The sequence below is a fragment of the Bufo bufo genome, chromosome 8 (assembly GCF_905171765.1).
Source record: "Bufo bufo chromosome 8, aBufBuf1.1, whole genome shotgun sequence".
NCBI lineage: Eukaryota > Metazoa > Chordata > Amphibia > Anura > Bufonidae > Bufo > Bufo bufo.
In genome coordinates this window covers 205,594,704-205,612,530 of record NC_053396.1, presented here as the reverse complement: position 1 = coordinate 205,612,530, position 17,827 = coordinate 205,594,704, and the positions used below count along the sequence as shown (strand labels likewise).

Sequence of the window (17,827 nt, the reverse complement as noted above, 5' to 3'; positions counted from 1 at the left end):
TTAGGAAAATAATGGCGGACCTCCACAAGTCGTCTGGAACATCCTTGGGAGCAATTTCTGAACATTAGAAGATACCATGTTGACTATGCAAATGTAAACACCATGGAGCCACCAAACATCGTGCCCTTAAAGAAGCGCACACTCTATATTCCTAGAGATGGATGTACTTTGTAAAAAAAAAAAAAATCCATCCATGAACAACAGCAAACGAACTCATGAAGATGCTGGAGGAAAAGGTCCAAAAGTATCTCTGTCAACAGTAAAACATGTCTTCTATCGAAAGGACATGAGAAGCCACTCAGCAAAGAAGAAGCCACTGCTCTAAGACTACCACAAAAAAGCCAGGCTGCTGATTTCAACTTCACATGGAGACAAAGATCTTACTTTTTGGAGAAATGTCTTCTGATCTGATGAAAAAAAAATGAAACTTTTTCCTCCATCGTTTCGTATGGAGGAAAAAAAGGAAGGCTTGCGAGACAAAAACAGTCACAACATGAAGTACAGGGGAGGCCGCATCATGTTGTGACTGGCACACTTCACTAAATAGATGGCATTATGAGGAAGGCAAAGTAATGTATATAGAGATATTAAAGCAGTATCTCAAGAAATCAACATGAAAAACAAAGCTTGGAACAACGACCACAAGCAAACTTCCAAAGTTGTGGCAAAATGGCATAAGGACATCGAAGTGAAGGTAATGGCATTCACAAAGCCCTGACTTCAATCCCAAGGAACATTTATGGGCAGAACTGGAAAAGCTTCTACCGTCAATGAGGCCTACAAACCTGACCCCAGTTGCACCAAATCTGTCAGGAGGAATGGGCCACAATTCCAGCTACTTATTGTGAGAAGCTTGTGGAACGGAACCCAGAACATCTGACCCGTGTTAGTTCATTTAAAGGCAACGCAACCACCACTAGTGATGAGCGGCAGGGGCAATATTCGAATTTGCGATATTTCACGCGCAATACAGGCGTGGGTCACTTTTGCTACATTTTTCAAGCTGCTAGAAGTTTCCTGAGACTGGAGAATATGGTTGGCACGGCAGAACATTACAATAGCTTTATAACCAGATAGAGCGCTCCAATATATTCACAATTGCGAAAATCGTCGATTAATAATGCGCATATTTTGGCGCAATACGTGCAACGTCATATTTTCAAAGTGGCGATATTCGCTGCTAAAATTTGCGATTCGAATACTCGCGCCCAACACTTCTAACCACGTGTATGTAAACTTCTGAGCCACTTGGAAAGTTTAAGGGGTTGTCTCTCTTTAGCAAGTAGCATTTATCATTTTGAGAAAGTTAATACAAGGCACTTACTAATGTATTGTTATTCTCCATATTGCCTCCTTTGCTGGCTTGATTCATTTTTACATCACACTATACACTGCCCTTATCCATGGTTACGACCACCCTGCAATCCATTAGTGGTGGTCGTGCTTGTACAGTATAGGAAAAAGCGCTGGCCTCTCTGGTGGCCGGGACCGCGGGAGTGCACATAGGCCAGTGCTTTTTCCTATCGTGCGCAAGCACGACCACCGCTGTTGGATTGCAGGGTGGTCGTAACCATTGCAATGAGCTGTGTATAATGTGATGGAAAAATGAATGAAGCCAGCAAAGGAGGCAATATGGACAATCACAATACATCAGTAAGTGCCTTGTATTAACTTCCTCTACATAATAAATGCTATTTGCTGAAGTGAGACGACCCCTTTAAGTAAATCCTTGTCTCTTGTTTTTATTCTGACATTTCACATCTAAACTGATTGAAGAGAGAGAACACGAGCAAGGCCTCTTGCACACGACCGTATGGCTTTTTCAGTATTTTGCGTAACGCAAAAAACGGTTCCGCAAAAAATGCAGATGATGTCAGTGTGCATTCCGTTTTTTGCCGAACGGAACAGCTGGCCCTGATAGAACACTACTATCCTTGTCTGTTATGCGGACAATAATAGGACATGTTCTATCTTTGAACGGAACAGAAAAACAGAAATACGGAAACGGAAGGCATACGGAGTACCTTCCGTTTTTTTTTTTTTTGCAGATCCATTGAAATGAATGGTTCCGTATACGGAACGCAAAAAACGGAACATAAACGGAAAAATAAAACGTTTGTGTGCAGGAGGCCCAAGATTGTGAAAAACATTAGTTCTAATGAACTAAGGTGGATGGACTTCAGCTGTAGCTGGAGAAAACATGTTCTGGTGCCAGAAGAATGTAAACATCACATATTCATTGGAACTGCTATAAATCACATTTTTGAGACTTTCCCTTTTTCCCTTTTTTTTTATTATAGCACCCTGGTTCTCAAGAAAAATGTAAAGGCTCTATCATAAGTAAAGATTTTATCTTGACCGCTGCTCACTGCTTTAATCTAGATGAAAAACTCCATACTATTAGTGTAGAAGTAGGAGGTAAGTGCTCCCATGGATTTCATTCAATCTCCAGCTGTTGTCCACCTACAACCTCCATGTTCTGGAAGGAATTTGAGCAGATTGGGGGCCATTTTAAAGTGTGAGGCGCACAGGACTGCGCATGTTACCCTATTTTCTTCCATTTATTGTAGGTAGGGAATACAAAGCGAAGGACCTCCACCGTCATAATAAGTACAACCCAGCTGGCAAACAGGACCAGAAAGTGGAGAAATCCTTTGATTATGATTTGGCTCTCATTGAACTAAAAACGAAGATTGAATTTTCCTCAAATACCAGGTAAAAGTCATGGAGCACCATAACTAACTTATAGGCTACAGGGACTGAGTGTGGAGGCATTGTGATTATGAGCACTGTGGCTGGATGTGCAGTGGCCAGGAGGAGTGATTGGAGGATGGGAGTAGTGATTATGGTTCCCCAGGGTCGTGCAGTGAGTGGAGGGCACACCCTTTCTTCCCTCGGGGCACTCTCTAAAGTTGAGGCTTTTGCCTGATGGTAGTTGGGGTGCCTGTTATATTTGTCTAAGCGCAAGACAGGAGAGTAGGTAAAGTGGCCAGCAAATGGTGGAGTCATTTACAAGGACAGTTGATGCCAATAAATAAGTCTCTCTCTTTACTAAAGTGCAGGTTGGGAGTAGTAGTACATCCGGCAATAATAAGGCACATAACACAGTGCAATCCTTCCCCAATTGCAATGTATGGACGGCAGCGATGTTTGAGGGTTTAGTACTCCTTCTCCATGTCTCTCTATCTCTTTCTAAAGTCTCTCAACAGAACCATAGACAAGCAATGAGGTTCTTGTTAAATGTTTTTGCAGTTCCTGGGCTGAGGGGCTTCAGATTTCAGATATGGTTGGCCAAATTATCTCTGGGTTTCAAAGGATGTTTCAGCAATGTTCCCTCTCACAGAGGCAATGTTTCTAGGCCATAACCATGCACAATACGTTGCTGTCTGACTCCAATGCACGGCCTTCAGGATCCTAGATCTTCTAATTTATTCTCTCTGGAGCACTTTGATGGTAAAGTTGCTTCTTCAGCTGTAGAAGTCTCTGAGATGAGGATTCTCTGAACTTGGGCTTAGCTCTGAGGAGCATGCACATGTAGTTCCTCACTGTAGCACATTTAGAGAACAGACTGCACTGAATAACCAGGGGGTGGACCCAGTTCATCTCCTGGAAACCATAAGTCATTGAGGCAAGGTTTTAACCATTAATGTCCAAAAAATGCTATTAGGTACACAAATATAACAGATCATAACATGTAACTTAGCAATAAAACATTATAACAATGTTAAGGAGACCATCAGGAACTGTGGTTTGCACGATTATATGGGCAAGCTCTTTGCCTTGTTCTATATGTGGCAGGTACTGTGTTGGGCACTTTAATAGGAGCTTGATTAGGCTTACTGTGAATAAAAATACATTGCAGTACACTATACAGTGTACTGCAGTGTATTGTAGAGGCATCCGACCCACTGGATCTTCAAAAACCAAGTGGGCCTGGGTCAAAAAAGTGTTAAAGAAAAGTAAAAAAAAAACAACAAATTTCTTCCTATATCTGCACATTTATAATTGATTAAAAATAAAAAAAATATAAAAACACTAAACATGTTTGGTATTGACTCGTCCATAATGACCTGATCTATAAAAGGATTACATTCCCCGCACAGTGAACACCATAAAAAAAGAAAAACGATGATAAAATTTAAATTTTGATACCTCACTTCCCAAAAAATGGTATTAAAAGTGATCAAAAAAGTCATATGTACCCAAAATTAGTACCAATCAAACCGTCACCTAATCCAGCAAAAAATGAGCCCCTATAAAAGACAATCACCCAAAAAATTAAAAAAATATGGCTTTCAGAAAATGGAGACGCAATTTATTTTTATTTTTTTCTAAAATGCTTTTATTGTATAAAACAAAAATAAATCAGTAGACATGTTTGATATTGTAACGTCTGTAACAACCTGCACTATAAAAACATCACACTCTCTACCCCCAAAAGGTAAATGCCGTAAAAAAAATAAAAAAAGGTGCCAAAAGCCATTTTTTGTCACCTTACATCAGAAAAAGTGCAATACCAAGCGATCAAAAAGACATATGCCTTTCAAAATAGTACCAAAAAAAACATCATCTCTTCTCTTAGAAAAATTGTCTTTCAGAAATTGGAGACACAGAAACATGATTTTTTTTCAAAAATGCTTTATTATATAAAACTGAAACAAACAAAAAAGTAGACATGTTTGATATTGTCACGTCCGTAACAACCTGCTCTATAAAAATTTCACCTGATCTAACCTGTCAGGTGAACATTTAAAAAAATTTTAAAAAAAAAACTGTGCCAGAACAGCCATTTGTGGTAACCTTGCCTCGCAAAAAGCATAATATAAAGTGATCAAAATTCATATGTACCCCAAAATAATATCAAAACTGTCACTTCATCCCATAGTTTCCAAAATAGGGGTCACTTTTTGATTGTTTCTACCGTAGGGTGCATCAGGGGGGCTACAAATGAGACATGGTGTCTAAAAAACAGTCCAGCAAAACCTGCCCTCCAAAAACCATATGGCGCTCCTTTCCTTCTGCGCCCTGCCGTGTGCCCTTACAGCAATTTATGGCCACTTATAGGGTGTTTCTGTAAACTGCAGAATAAGGGTAATAGATTTTGAGTTTTCTTTGGCTGTTAACCCTTGATGTGTTACAGGAAAAAAATTGATTAAAATGAAAAATCTGCCAAAAAAGTGAAATTTTGAAAGTTCATCTCTATTTTTCTTTACTTCTTGTGGAACACCTAAAGGGTTAACAAAGTTTGTAAAATCAGTTTTGAATACCTTGTGGGGTGTACTTTCTAAATTAGGGTAATTTATGGGTGGTTTCTGTTATGTAAGCCCCACAAAGTGACTTCATAACTGAACTGGTCCTTAAAAAAGTGGGTTTTGGAAATTTTCTAAAAATTTTGGATTTAAAAATAAATAAAATAAAGGTGATTAATATTGACTCAAAATTACCACTATCATGAAGTATACAGTGTCACGAGAAAACAGTCTCAGAATGGCATAGATAAGGCTACTTTCACACTGCCGTTTTGGTTTCCTTTTTGTGAGATCCATTTCAAGGCTCTCACAAGCGGTCCAAAACGGATCAGTTTTGCCCTAATGCATTCTGAATGGAAAAGGATCCGCTCAGAATGCATTAGTTTGCCTCCGATCAGTCTCCATTCCGCTTTGGAGGCAGACACCAAAACGCTGACGAAACTGAGCCAAACGGATCCGTCCTGACACACAATGTAAGTCAATGGGGACCGATCCGTTTTCACTGACACAATAGGGCACAATAGAAAATGGATCCGTCCTCCATTGACTTTCAATGGTGTTCAAGACGGATCCGTTTTGGCAATGTTAAAGGGCTTCTGTCACCCCCCCCAAAACTAATTTTTCATTTTTGGGCATATTAAAATCCTTATTGTACGACTATTCCCTATATAGGGCTCTTACCTTGTTCTGTGGCTTCGTTTCATTAAAAATTGAGCTTTTAAAATATGCAAATGACTTCACTACCAGCAAGTAGGGCGGTTACTTGCTGGTAGCCGCCGCATCCTCCTTTTAAAAAAACGCCCCCTCCTCCTGTTGATTGACAGGGCCAGGGAGCGCTCTCCTCCTCCGGCTGGCCCTGTCTGCAATTCAAATCCCGCGCCTGCACCTTACGTGTCTTCATTCGGCGCAGGCGCTTTGAGAGAAGGACGCTCGCTTCCTCAGCACTCCCTCAGTGCGCCTGCGCCGATGACGTCTTCTCTTTTGGGTTTAGAGGTGACGTCATCGGCGCAGGCGCACTGAGGGAGTGCTGAGGAAGCGAGCGTCCTTCTCTCAGAGCGCCTGCGCCGAATGAAGATTGAAGACACGTAAGGCACAGGCGCGGGATTTGAATTGCAGACAGGGCCAGCCGGAGGAGGAGAGCGCTCGCTGGCCCTGTCAATCAGCAGGAGGAGGGGGCGTTTTTTTAAAAGGAGGATGCGGTGGCTACCAGCAAGTAACCGCCCTACTTGCTGGTAGAGAAGTCATTTTCATATTTTAAAAGCTTGATTTTTAATGAAACTAAGCCACAGAACAAGGTGAGAGCCCTATATAGGGGATAGTCGTCCAATAAGGATGATTTTAATATGCCCAAAAATGAAAAATGAGTGTTGGGGGGGTGACAGAAGCCCTTTAAAGATAATACAAACGGATCCGTTCTGAACGGATGCATGCGCTTGTATTATTTGTGCGGATCCGTTTGTGCAGATCCATGACGGATCCGCACCAAACGGCAGTGTGAAAGTAGCCTAAGTAAAAGTGTTCCAAAGTTATTGCCACATAAAGTGACACATGTCAGATTTCCAAAATTTGGCGAACAATGGCAATGTCCTTAAAGGGTTAAGTTGTATACAATCTTATGAAATTAAAAGTTTGTTATAATACTTTTTGCATGATGTAAAAAAAAAAACATAATAAAGATTATAAGGAAAAAAAAAAAGGGTTAAGTAGCCATTTCCAATAATATTTATATGGCTTCATTTAGCCACTGGAGAGATGGAAACCCACTGTAGGCGTGCTGGAGAAAGTCTGTATTGAGCAGACAGTGCCATCTATAGGACTAGATAAGTCCTATAAATTTGATTTACAGCTTATTTGAATAGAGTGGAATTGAATATAATTATTTAGAAAGCAAATATATGCTTGCTTTTCCTGCAGACCCATTTGCCTTCCATGCACATCGGGGACATCCTGGGCTTTGAGGAAACTAGGGAAATCTGTAACATGCAGTGATCACGGTGAGTGTCAGAAGGAAGAATTTAACAGAATAGATGTGTGTGCTTCCAGCTATAGACATGGTTTCATGTTTAGGTCCAATATTCTGTTCTGATTAATTTTACAGTAAATTTGCAGTGCCTTGAAAAAGTATTCGTACCCCTTGAACATTTCCACATTTTTTTCACGTTACGCCCAAAAACTTAAATGTATTTTATTTGGATTTTATGTGATGGACCAACACAAAGTAGCAAGTATGTGTGAAGTGAAAAATTTGAAAATTTGTAAAAAAATTAAAATCTGAAAAGTGTGGCGTGCATTTGTATTCAGCCCCCTGTACTCTGATACCCCTAAATAAAATCCAGTGTCACCAATTCCCTTTAGAAGTCACCTAATTAGTAAATAGAGTCCACCTGTTTGTCATTTATTCTCAGTATAACTGCAGCTGCTCTGTGAAGGCCTCAGAGGTTTGTTAGTGAACATTAGTGATGTAACAGAAAACCAAGGAACACACCAGACAGGTCAGGGATAAAGTTGTGGAGAAGTGTAAAGCAGGGTTAGGTTATAAAAAAATATCCTAAGCTCCGAACTTCTCACGGAGCACTGTTCAATCTATAATCCAAAAATGGTGGAGAATGACACAACTGTAAAACTACCAAGACATGGCCACCAACCTAAACTGACAGCCCAAGCAAGGAGAGCACTAATTAGAAAAGCAGCTAAGAAGCCCATGGTCACTCTCGATGAGCTGCAGAAATTCACAGCTCAGGTGAGAGAATCTGTACATAGGACAACTATTAGTGGTGTACTCCACAAATCTGGCCTTTGTGGAAGAGTAGTAAGAAGAAAGTCATTTTTGAAAGCAAGCCATAAGAAGTCCCATTTGCAGTTTGCCACAAGCCATGTAGGGCTCACAGCAAAGATATGGAAGAAGGTGCTCTGGTCAGATGAGACCAAAGTTTTTGGCCTAAATACAAAACGCTATGTGTGGTGGAAAACTGACCCTGCACACCATCCTGAAGGCATCATCCCCACAGTGAAACATGGTGATGGCAGCATCATGCTTTTCTTTAGCATGGACCGGAAATCTGGTCAGAGTTGTTTGGAAGATGGATGGAGCTAAATACAGGGCAATCCTGGGGGAAAACCTGGTAGAGGCTGCAAAAGAGTTGACACTATTCACAGATCCATTCTGACTGAGCGCGAGCCACTGTATTTTGTAAAGAAAAGAGGGCAAAAATTTCAGCCTCTGGATGTTCAAAGCTGGTATAGACATCCCCAAAAAACTTGCAGTTGTAATTTCAGCAAAAGGTAGTCCTACAAAGTATTGACTCAGGGGGGCTGAATACAAATGCACACCACACTTTCCAATGTTTTATTTGTTAAACATTTTAAAAACCCTCTATATTTTTTTTTCACTTCACATATACTTGCTACTTTGTGTTGGTCTATCGCATAAAATCCCCCAAAACTACATTTAAGTTTGTCGGTGTAACATTGGAAAAGTTCAAGGGGGTATGAATACCTTTTCAAGGCACTGTAAAGGAATCAGAGTTCATTTGTATGATACAAAGCTCGAAATAATTTACTTCCCCTCACACAGCCAATTCTGGCTGTCTATAGCTACCACTAGGGGGAGCTGACTGAAGACAGTTTTATTATTGAGTTCAATGGGAGTTGTATTAATCTCTCTTTAGTCAGCTCCCCCTAGTGGTGGGTGGCAGCAGACAAAATAACTAGGTCTACAGTCTAAAGTGCCATTGAGTAGTAATCTGAGCAATGAAAATGTAAAAAAAAGTCTGAACCCATAATATTTTTTATTTTCTAGAAAAGGAAATCCTCTCGTCTGAAGCAGTGAAGGCCATATTTGTTGCAGAGGAAGTTAGGAATAAATTGGAGACGAAGAATGTGTTGATAAAGCGAGGGAGTAAGGTAAGAAGAATGAGCAATGAACATGTTCACACCATATCTTTTACTGGATGCTTTGTGTGGATTACGCTCTCAAAAAACATTCTATTGATTTCTATGCCGCTGATTAGAAGTATCAGCTCTTGGCTGGCATTCTGCACTGATCAGTCCGTGCATCAAAAACAGATCAACACACCTACGAAACATTTCTCATGCAGAATTTTCTTGAAATGAGCGTCGTATTTTTCAGCCTGTATAAATCATCAAGTGAACATTTCCTTTAATTATTTTGTTTTATTATTATTATAAAAGGTGGAGATTCAGTTTAACCCTTGCCCGACCGTCCGTTGACTTTACGTGTCCGGCCGGTCATCTTCTATCTCTGCACAGCCTTTCTAAAATGTCCCTGCAGAGATTACAGCTGCATGCTAATCGTGCAGCTGCAGAAGCAGGAAGACGGCTGTCAGTGACAGCAGGGCTCCGCATAGAGGAGGCAGGGACTTTTTTCACAGACACAGCGTATACACAGTGCTGAGTGAGCATTCTGTATAGAGAACAGAAAACAGCAATGCCGCTTCTTCCTCTGCCCCCAGCGGTCATGTGATTTCAGGGGCCCTGGAGTCTGCCAGAGCTGCTGGGTCTTAGTAGAACCAGATCAGCTCTCCAGTGAGGCTGTACAGTGAATTAAAACACAAAGACAAAAAACACCACCACATGCCATACCGCAGCTTCTAGGCCTCCCTCCCAGTGACCATAATCCATACAACCCATATATCAAAACGACTAATATATAAAGGTGACATAATAAAAAAAGATTTGATTTTAAAAATATGAAAAATAGACTGTTTCCCCCTTTATTTATATTTCCTTTTTGTAAAAAATAAAGACAAAAAATACAAAAAAATACATAAAAATTAAAACCCAAGTATCACTGAATAAAGGCACAAAAAATATTTACATAACTGAATAGAAAAAAACGTTATGGCTTTCAAAGATGCATGTATTTAAAAAAAATAGAAAATGTGCCCGGTCAGGAAGAAGTTAAAAGGCCCGGTCTTGAGCTGGTTAAGGATGTAATTTGCTTTTTGCAATAAACAGTTTCCTTTTTGACATGGCAACTTCTCTTCTCCTCCACAGAGACAAGCCTGTCTAGATGTTACCAAAAAAATTGATAAATTCAAGGATATTCCAGACATTAGAGACGTTGTGACTGACAATTTCTTATGTACGGGGGGAATAGAACCTCAGGTGGAACCACAAACCTGCAAAGGTAAACATTCATAGTCTTTTGTTTCAGAACTTTCTTTGGCTGTGTTCATGACCACAACCCACCAGTAATTTAGTATTATGGTTACCAACTGCATCCCGCATCACCTCCCTACAGCATTAGGGGGAATGGGATTAAGGAATACCAAGAGGAGGGCTTTACATACTCATGAATGGCAGCTTGGGGACAGCTGGAACCCCTCAATTGAGAAATACTTGGTCATTATTGGAAAAGGCCTAGTACAACCATGAGACCAGCGTTAAATGTCTTTTTGTCTTATTTTAGGTGACTCTGGAGGTCCTCTTATTGTGCAATACAAGCAACGCTACATTCAGGTAAGTGACTTTCATATAGAAGCTCATCTCTTTGCCCTTCAGGTTTTAGGGCTGGGTTTGCTACATGTTGGGTCTATTGTCCACCATACTGTAATAGGATGTCATGATTTCAAATGGTAAAGCCAAATGTTCGCTGCATGCCTAGAGGCAGCCTCTATGGTCTATGGAGAGGGAGGCATTGGCCCAATTTGGACACACCTTCTGTTCCACATGGCTCCCTTTCTTCACAGCAAACCATGGAAGGAACATCCAACCCCAGGGTCATACTTCCCTCTACTCCACTAGGGGTGAGTGAAAAGATGCCATGTTCTCTTCTCATGGCATTGGGTGGGTGTAAACTAGAAACCAGTGAAAAGTCCTGTGAGCACCACTCCTAATTATGAACAATCTTGACCCAAATTTTAAAGTTTTTAATAAGCACCTTAATAGATCCAATATAATATTTTTTTCCATCCCTCAAAAAAATCACTCAACTAAACTCCAGGTACAGCAATTGTAGTAAGAAAAGAGTCCACATTCTTTAAAGTACACAGTCACAAATAAAATACTTTTGCACTCGACCAGTGTTCACATTGGAATAACAGGAGAGACGTTCCACTTCACGGTTGTCAAAGTGGTGAGAGATTGATCAATTATTTCGGCCGAGAAATACACAGACAGATGCAGATAGATATGTCTGAGGAGATCTACCTAGACCACCCCCGAATCTTTATTTTATACATGTCTCATTATAGGAGTTACAAGATAATGATGATGTTTACAGTACTTATGATTGGTCAGTACAAGTTATATAATTACACGTGATACATATTGGCAATAAAGAACCTTGCATAATAGAGTAATACATCAATGTGACAAGATGCGAAAAGGAGTAAAAGGTCATATTCCCACATTTAGCTTGGACGCATCTTAATGTTGGCTCATCAATATCCACAGTTCTTGGAATTTCAAGTACATTGTCATAAGGCCTATTTGATAATTGTCCAACAAACAACTTGCACAATAATCTTCAAAATCTCCCTAAAACTCCTTTTTCCTGCGGTTATTTTAGAGATGCCATACTCCCCCTTATGCTCGCAGACTGCTGTCTCTAGCTATTCACAGATGACCTTAGCCTGAATAGATCTGTTCAGTGGAATATATGATAAAGGTTATACTATTCTTCAAGTGTATATAGCAGTTTATAGTGAGATGTATTAATGTCTATATAATTCTAGATATACCTTAAAACACCTCAATATGATCACTCTCACACGGTTTTCTCTAGGAATAAATGTTAACATACAGCTCCATTCTGTAACACAGATAATTCTCCAACTGCAGTTGAAAAGTCGGTCGGTCAGTTATTCTGATGAATGATGACACAGATTATTATTATTTATTTTAAAGCGCCATTAATTCCATGGTGCTGTATATCCAGACAAGGTTACACAAATATAAAAATATAATAAACAAGAAACTATTAACACACAGGTACAAAAGGGTAGAGGACCCTGCCAGCAAGAGATTACAATCTATAAGGAAAGGGGAGAACACAGTAGGTGAGGGTAAATGCTGCTCATGTGGCTGTGTGGTGGCAGCAGGCTCATTGCAGATGGTAGGCTTTCCTTAAAAGGTGGGTGCCTCTAGGTTACTCTTGAAGGTTTGGTTGTTGGGGGAGAGCCTAATGTGCTGGGGTAGAGGGTTCCAGAGTAGGGAAGAGGCATGTGAGAAATCCTGTAGTGGATTGTGTGAAGAACAGATGAGAGGAGAACAGAGGAGGAGGTTGTGAAGAGGGTACAGGTTGTGGACAGCCTTACATGTAGTTGTTAGTATTCTCTGGGCAGTGGGGAGCCAGTGAAGAGATTGGCAAAGGGGGGAGACAGACGAGAAAGGAGGGAATATGTGGATTAACCGGGTGGCGGAGTTGAGAATAGATTGGAGAGGAGCGAGAGTGCTGGATGGGAGGCCACACAGGAGGATGTTGCAGTAGTCCAGACGGGAGATGACAAGAGCATGCACTAGTATTTTAGTTGACTCAGGGGTGAGAAAGGAGCGAATACAAGAGATATTGTTAAGTTGGAAACGGCAGGTGGAGGTGAGGGTTTGGATGTGTGGCTTAAAGGACAGGGCAGGATCAAATGTTATCCCCAGACAGCAGACCCTCAAGTCTGGAGAAAGCGTTGTGCTATTAACTGTAATGGACAGGTCAAGTATTGGGGCTTAGTGACATGGGGGAAAGACAATGAATTCAGTTTTCTCCATGTTGAGTTTTAGGAAGTGGGAGAAGAATGAAGATTTTTCCGTAACCTTCATAAAAGTGAGTTGACATTGAGTAGATGGGTCTTCAGAGATTGAAGTAGATGAAGGTATTGTCAAAACAGATGTTTGTAGTGACCATACTGGGTAATGAATACTTTCTTCCACCTGTCATCCTCCTTAATTTGGATCAGATCATAGGCTCCACAAAGATTCAGTCTGATAAAAAATTAAGCCCCATGGAACAAGTTAAAAAGCTTTGAGATAATAGGTGGTGGTTATTGGTCTCTCCATGACCTTTTTCAGACAATGATAATCTATACAGGGTCTCGGAGATTCGTCCTTCTTCAATAAGATATGCTGCTTTGGCAGGCAAGAAACTTTTCCAGATGAAGGCTCTCTTTAGGTTTTCGTTAAAATAAGGTGACATTGCCTTTGGTTTTAGGCAGAGACAGAGGATATACCCTTCTTCTGGGAAGCTCAAGACCAGGGAGTGTTACACAGAGGGTGTGGAACCACTGTGTCAATGGGACAGATTTGACTTGGGGTTACGTCTAAGACCCTTAACTTGCCCCCCTCCCTGGTTTTCATCTTTTAAACCCTATACAAGGATCAGGACTTCGCTTAAGGGGAACAACCAGGCCGCTATCTCTTGGAGTAATCTCAGTTAGCTTGACAGCTGACCCATGGGGAAGTCAATAGAAAGTGATAGTTGGGGACAAGCTCAGATCAGGGGAGGCAGAGTATGTGCAATGCAAAAAACAGTTCAAGGTCTGGGCAGGCAGTCCGGGGTCAGTACGGAAATCGGGCAGGGGTCAGAACAGGCAGCGAAGGGTGAAATCTGGAAAACAGCCAGAAGTTGGTACTCGGCTGACAAAGTATGACAGCACACCTAGCAGAACACTAGAGAACTAGGAACTTAATGCTCAGGCCCCTTCCTACACTGGAAGATCCTGTAAGTCCCCCAAGGTTGAAGACTAGTGTGTACTTGCCCTTTATGAGCTGGAGGAGAGCGGGCTGCCGCTGCCACAATGAAAATTGGAATGGGATAATCAAGGGGATGATGTTTCAGTAGAGTCTTCACCCTTTGTTTAGATCAATATACATAAAAACATCACGAAAATCCAGATAAGGATTTTGAATTGTGGATACAGATCCTAATGGAAGAGAATGAAGATGACTTAAGCTTGGGAAGCATTAATGGAAGCAGAAGGTACTCCAGTGATTGATCTGGGTGAATAACCAGTCAACAGATGGTGAATGACGCCTGAGCCAGGGCATACCCTAGAGTACTGGACTGCTGGTGTGAGGTAAGACCAGCAAGGAAATATTTTCAGAATAAAGGGCATCCACTTGAATATGAACTGGACCCATATGGTAGACAACATGTAAAAATGGAGATCTATCAATAGGAATTAAATAAACAGGATTTTGAAGTATCAGCGGAGGAATTTAAAGTATATTTACCAGGTTAAAATCGATAATTCCAGGATCTTGTAAAGTCATAAAATGAACATTGGTCTTGTTATTTTGAGTGGCAGCCACCAGAAATTTGCCATCATAGCATGTAGCAGTTAGGTATAAGATGTCCCCACGGTCACCTAGTCCCAGTAGTTTTCTGACATCTTTGGACATACAAAACAGTTGCAACACTGGTGATGTTTTTTTCCACAATCCAGAAATAGTCTGGGGGGTTAGCTCATTAGCTCATTGCTTCTTTCTTGTGGAGTTAGGACAAATCAACCCAATTGCATGGGCTCAAGACTAGAATGTCGACAGATATATTCCCTTTCAAAACACCTTTGTCAGAATCGGAGGACCACTTTAGAAACAAGGAAAATTAAGTCATCAAGGGTCGTGGGGAGGTTGTGACCTGCCAACTTATCCTTAATGTATTTAGACAATCATTTAGAGAATATTGCTGACAAAGAAGAATCAAGCTGCAGCAGAAGTCCAGCTGGGTTCTTCAAAAATCCCAGCCTGCTTCATTTCTGCACCACCTCATTTACTGTCAGGGTCCATTCACACGTCCGCATGAATGGGTCCGCATCCGTTTTTCGGAACCGGTGCAGACCCCTTAATTTTCAATGGGGCCGGAAAAGATGCGGACAGCACACTATGTGCTGTTCACATCCGCGCTTCCGTTCCACACTTCCGCAAAAAAATAGAACATGTCCTATTCTTGATGGCAATTGTGGACAAGAATAAGCATTTTCTATGATAGTGCCGGCCATGTGCGTTCTGTGTCTTGCGGATACGCAATTTGCGGACCGCAAAACACTCGCGGACGTGTGAATGTAGCCTCAGCGTGACTTTTGCAATCTTAATGTTACAAGGCCACAAGTCATTGCATAGTCCTAGCCTAAAAATGGTCTGTGAGTGTGCCAGTCCAGAGCTGGAATGGAAAAAGGATAGAGATTAGAGAGTTGCAGTTGCAGCAAGCCCCTGAGGAGCTGGAGCAGAAAATAGCAGTAGTTTTGGCTCGGGCTGTTACAGTCAATCATGGCGGCTTTCATACTGTTGCTCCCTAGGACCCATGCAGTGGAACGAGGGCACACCCTGGCTTTGGGGCTCCTGCCTGATAATAGCTGGAGTGCCTGTGATGTTGAGTGTTTGTAGGGGGTGCAAGACAAGGTCCGTAGAGTACAATAGCCAGAATATGGTGCAGGAGTCAGTAACAAGGCCATTTGTAGCAGAACAATCATCTCTGTTTACTTTAGTGTAAAATAGGAGTTTTAGTACATCCAATTATAGCAAAAAACACTGCTCCAATTGTAGACGGTGCAATTCTTCCCCGACAACAATGTACAGATTTTACGCATGGATGGGAGTTATGGCCTTCTTGCGTCTCTATCTTTCTCAAGTTTCTTCCTGCAGAATCTATGGTGGGCAATTGTACTCTTGTAATGGTGGCAGTAATGTTCACTTAGGGATACAGGGTTTTAGAGTTACAGCTGGCCAGGTTGTGTCCAGGTGCATAGAGCGCCTTAACGATGTACTTCAAGGCAGTAAAGTATTAACAGCTTTATTAGCAGCTTACTTTACTACTCCATTGCTCGGCCATGCAGACTCTAGGTTTTCGACTTTTTCTTATTTTTTTCTATCTCTCTGTATCTCAACGTAAAGGTCTCTTTCTTGGTAAGTCACGCAGAGATGGCATAACACAACTGCTCACTTCCTCTGAAAACTCTGAACTAATTTACAGTTAGGGATAGGACCAGCCCACACCTACCATTCTACAAGGACTGAGCCAGGATTGTTAACCCTGGCTGTGCCATCCATCCATGGTTATGCTGGGTACAAAACAAAGTATAACATTACATTACATGGCCGTTATTTTGGTCCGCATCCGAGCCGCAGTAAGGCTACATGCACACTACCGTTCCGTTTTTGCGGTCCGCAAACCGCGGATCCGCAAAACACGGATGGCATCCGTGTGCATTTAACATTCACTTCAATGGGGCCACAAAAGGTGCGGACAGCACTCCGTGTGATGTCCAGATCCGTTGCTCCGTTCCGTGGCCCCGCAAAAAAAATATAACCTGTCCTATTCTTGTCCGCGCTTTGCGGACAAGAATAGGCAGTTATATTAAAGGCTGTCCGTGCCGTTCCGCAAATTGCAGAACGCACACGGACGCCATCCATGTTTTACGGATCTGCGGTTTGCGGACCGCAAAAACTGAACGGTCATGTGCATGTAGCCTTACTCTGGGGTTCTGCAGGGCTAAATCCTCTGAGTGTTCTGCAAAACAGCAACTTCTTGGCCCCATTGCAAAATCTGTAACAGGGCCCCTACTTACCATGCTGAATTTGTAATACTAGTGTCCTCTAATGTAGTAGAGGATGCTTTGGGGAGGCATCAGGGACCAGCCATAACTGTTACCACTGCACCCTCTGTAGAAGTGATCCTGGCTGTCTTCATACGCACATTGAAAGGTCTAACATTTAGTAACCCTTATTACACTATCCTCTCTTTGAGCTTTTGTTAGTTTTTGTAAGGTTCAGGTGTTTTCTATTTGCACTGACTTAATTTCTTCTTTACCGTTTAGGTGGGTGTTATTAGCTGGGGGACGATCAACAGCTGTGATGGACCCAAAAGAAAGCCAGGTCTGGTGCCGGGGCTGTCTCGGGACTTCCATACTGACCTGTTCCACATGTTGGATTGGCTAAAGGAAAAGGCGTATGAGTTGGACTTCTTGGAATAAAGCTTCCAGGCGATGGCGCCGTGCTTCAGAGAGCTTTCGGAAATGTTACGAGCAATCATATGCACAAATACAATAAATGTACTACTGAAATTATATGAAATTACCTCTGACCCTATTGACCCTCTGACTTCCTAATGATATGTAAGATTTATGCTCGTGTATAATAAGTAGTGCAGTCAGTGGGTGGCGATGTTGCCTGCTTCTGATACAAGAGCTATAATCTGATTGGCTCCTGTCGGTAACACCCCCGCTTATTCTCTAAACTAATGTTTATCAGAGAGGCCCTATATTACCTGTTTTTTTATTAATATAATGTTTTTTTCCCAGTTTTTTTACTTGAGAGAGGATCATTTCTGACAATAAATTAATAAATAAAATGTCAGTTTTGCCTGAAAGATGTATTTTAATCACCAATTAGAGATGAGCGAATCGAAGATGACGAAGTGGACGTCGGTCCGAATTTCAGGAAAAATTCGATTTGCAACGAATCCGAATTTTCTCATGCTTCGTGGTCACAAATCACATTTTTCCCTAAAATGGCTGCTGCACATGTTAGGACTTGGAGCAGGAAACTCTGGGAATGAGGGATCACCCACAATGCCATGCATGCAGCCAATCAGCAGCCAGCCAGCCCTGTGATGTCACAGCCCTATA

At 41.6% G+C, this 17,827-nt stretch overlaps 1 protein-coding gene across 1 annotated transcript in view; it reads left to right on the top strand.

Annotated features, from left to right (window-relative positions):
- Window positions 1–17,173, top strand: part of LOC120978196 (complement factor B-like) — a 61,797-nt gene extending 44,624 nt beyond the window's left edge. Inside the window, exons 12-18 of the mRNA XM_040406418.1 lie at window positions 2,301–2,418; window positions 2,571–2,715; window positions 7,164–7,243; window positions 9,049–9,152; window positions 10,266–10,398; window positions 10,681–10,730; window positions 17,018–17,173. Coding sequence (XP_040262352.1) covers window positions 2,301–2,418; window positions 2,571–2,715; window positions 7,164–7,243; window positions 9,049–9,152; window positions 10,266–10,398; window positions 10,681–10,730; window positions 17,018–17,173 — 786 coding nt within the window. The remainder of the gene's footprint in view (window positions 1–2,300; window positions 2,419–2,570; window positions 2,716–7,163; window positions 7,244–9,048; window positions 9,153–10,265; window positions 10,399–10,680; window positions 10,731–17,017) is intronic.
- The last annotated feature ends 654 nt before the right edge of the window (window positions 17,174–17,827 follow it).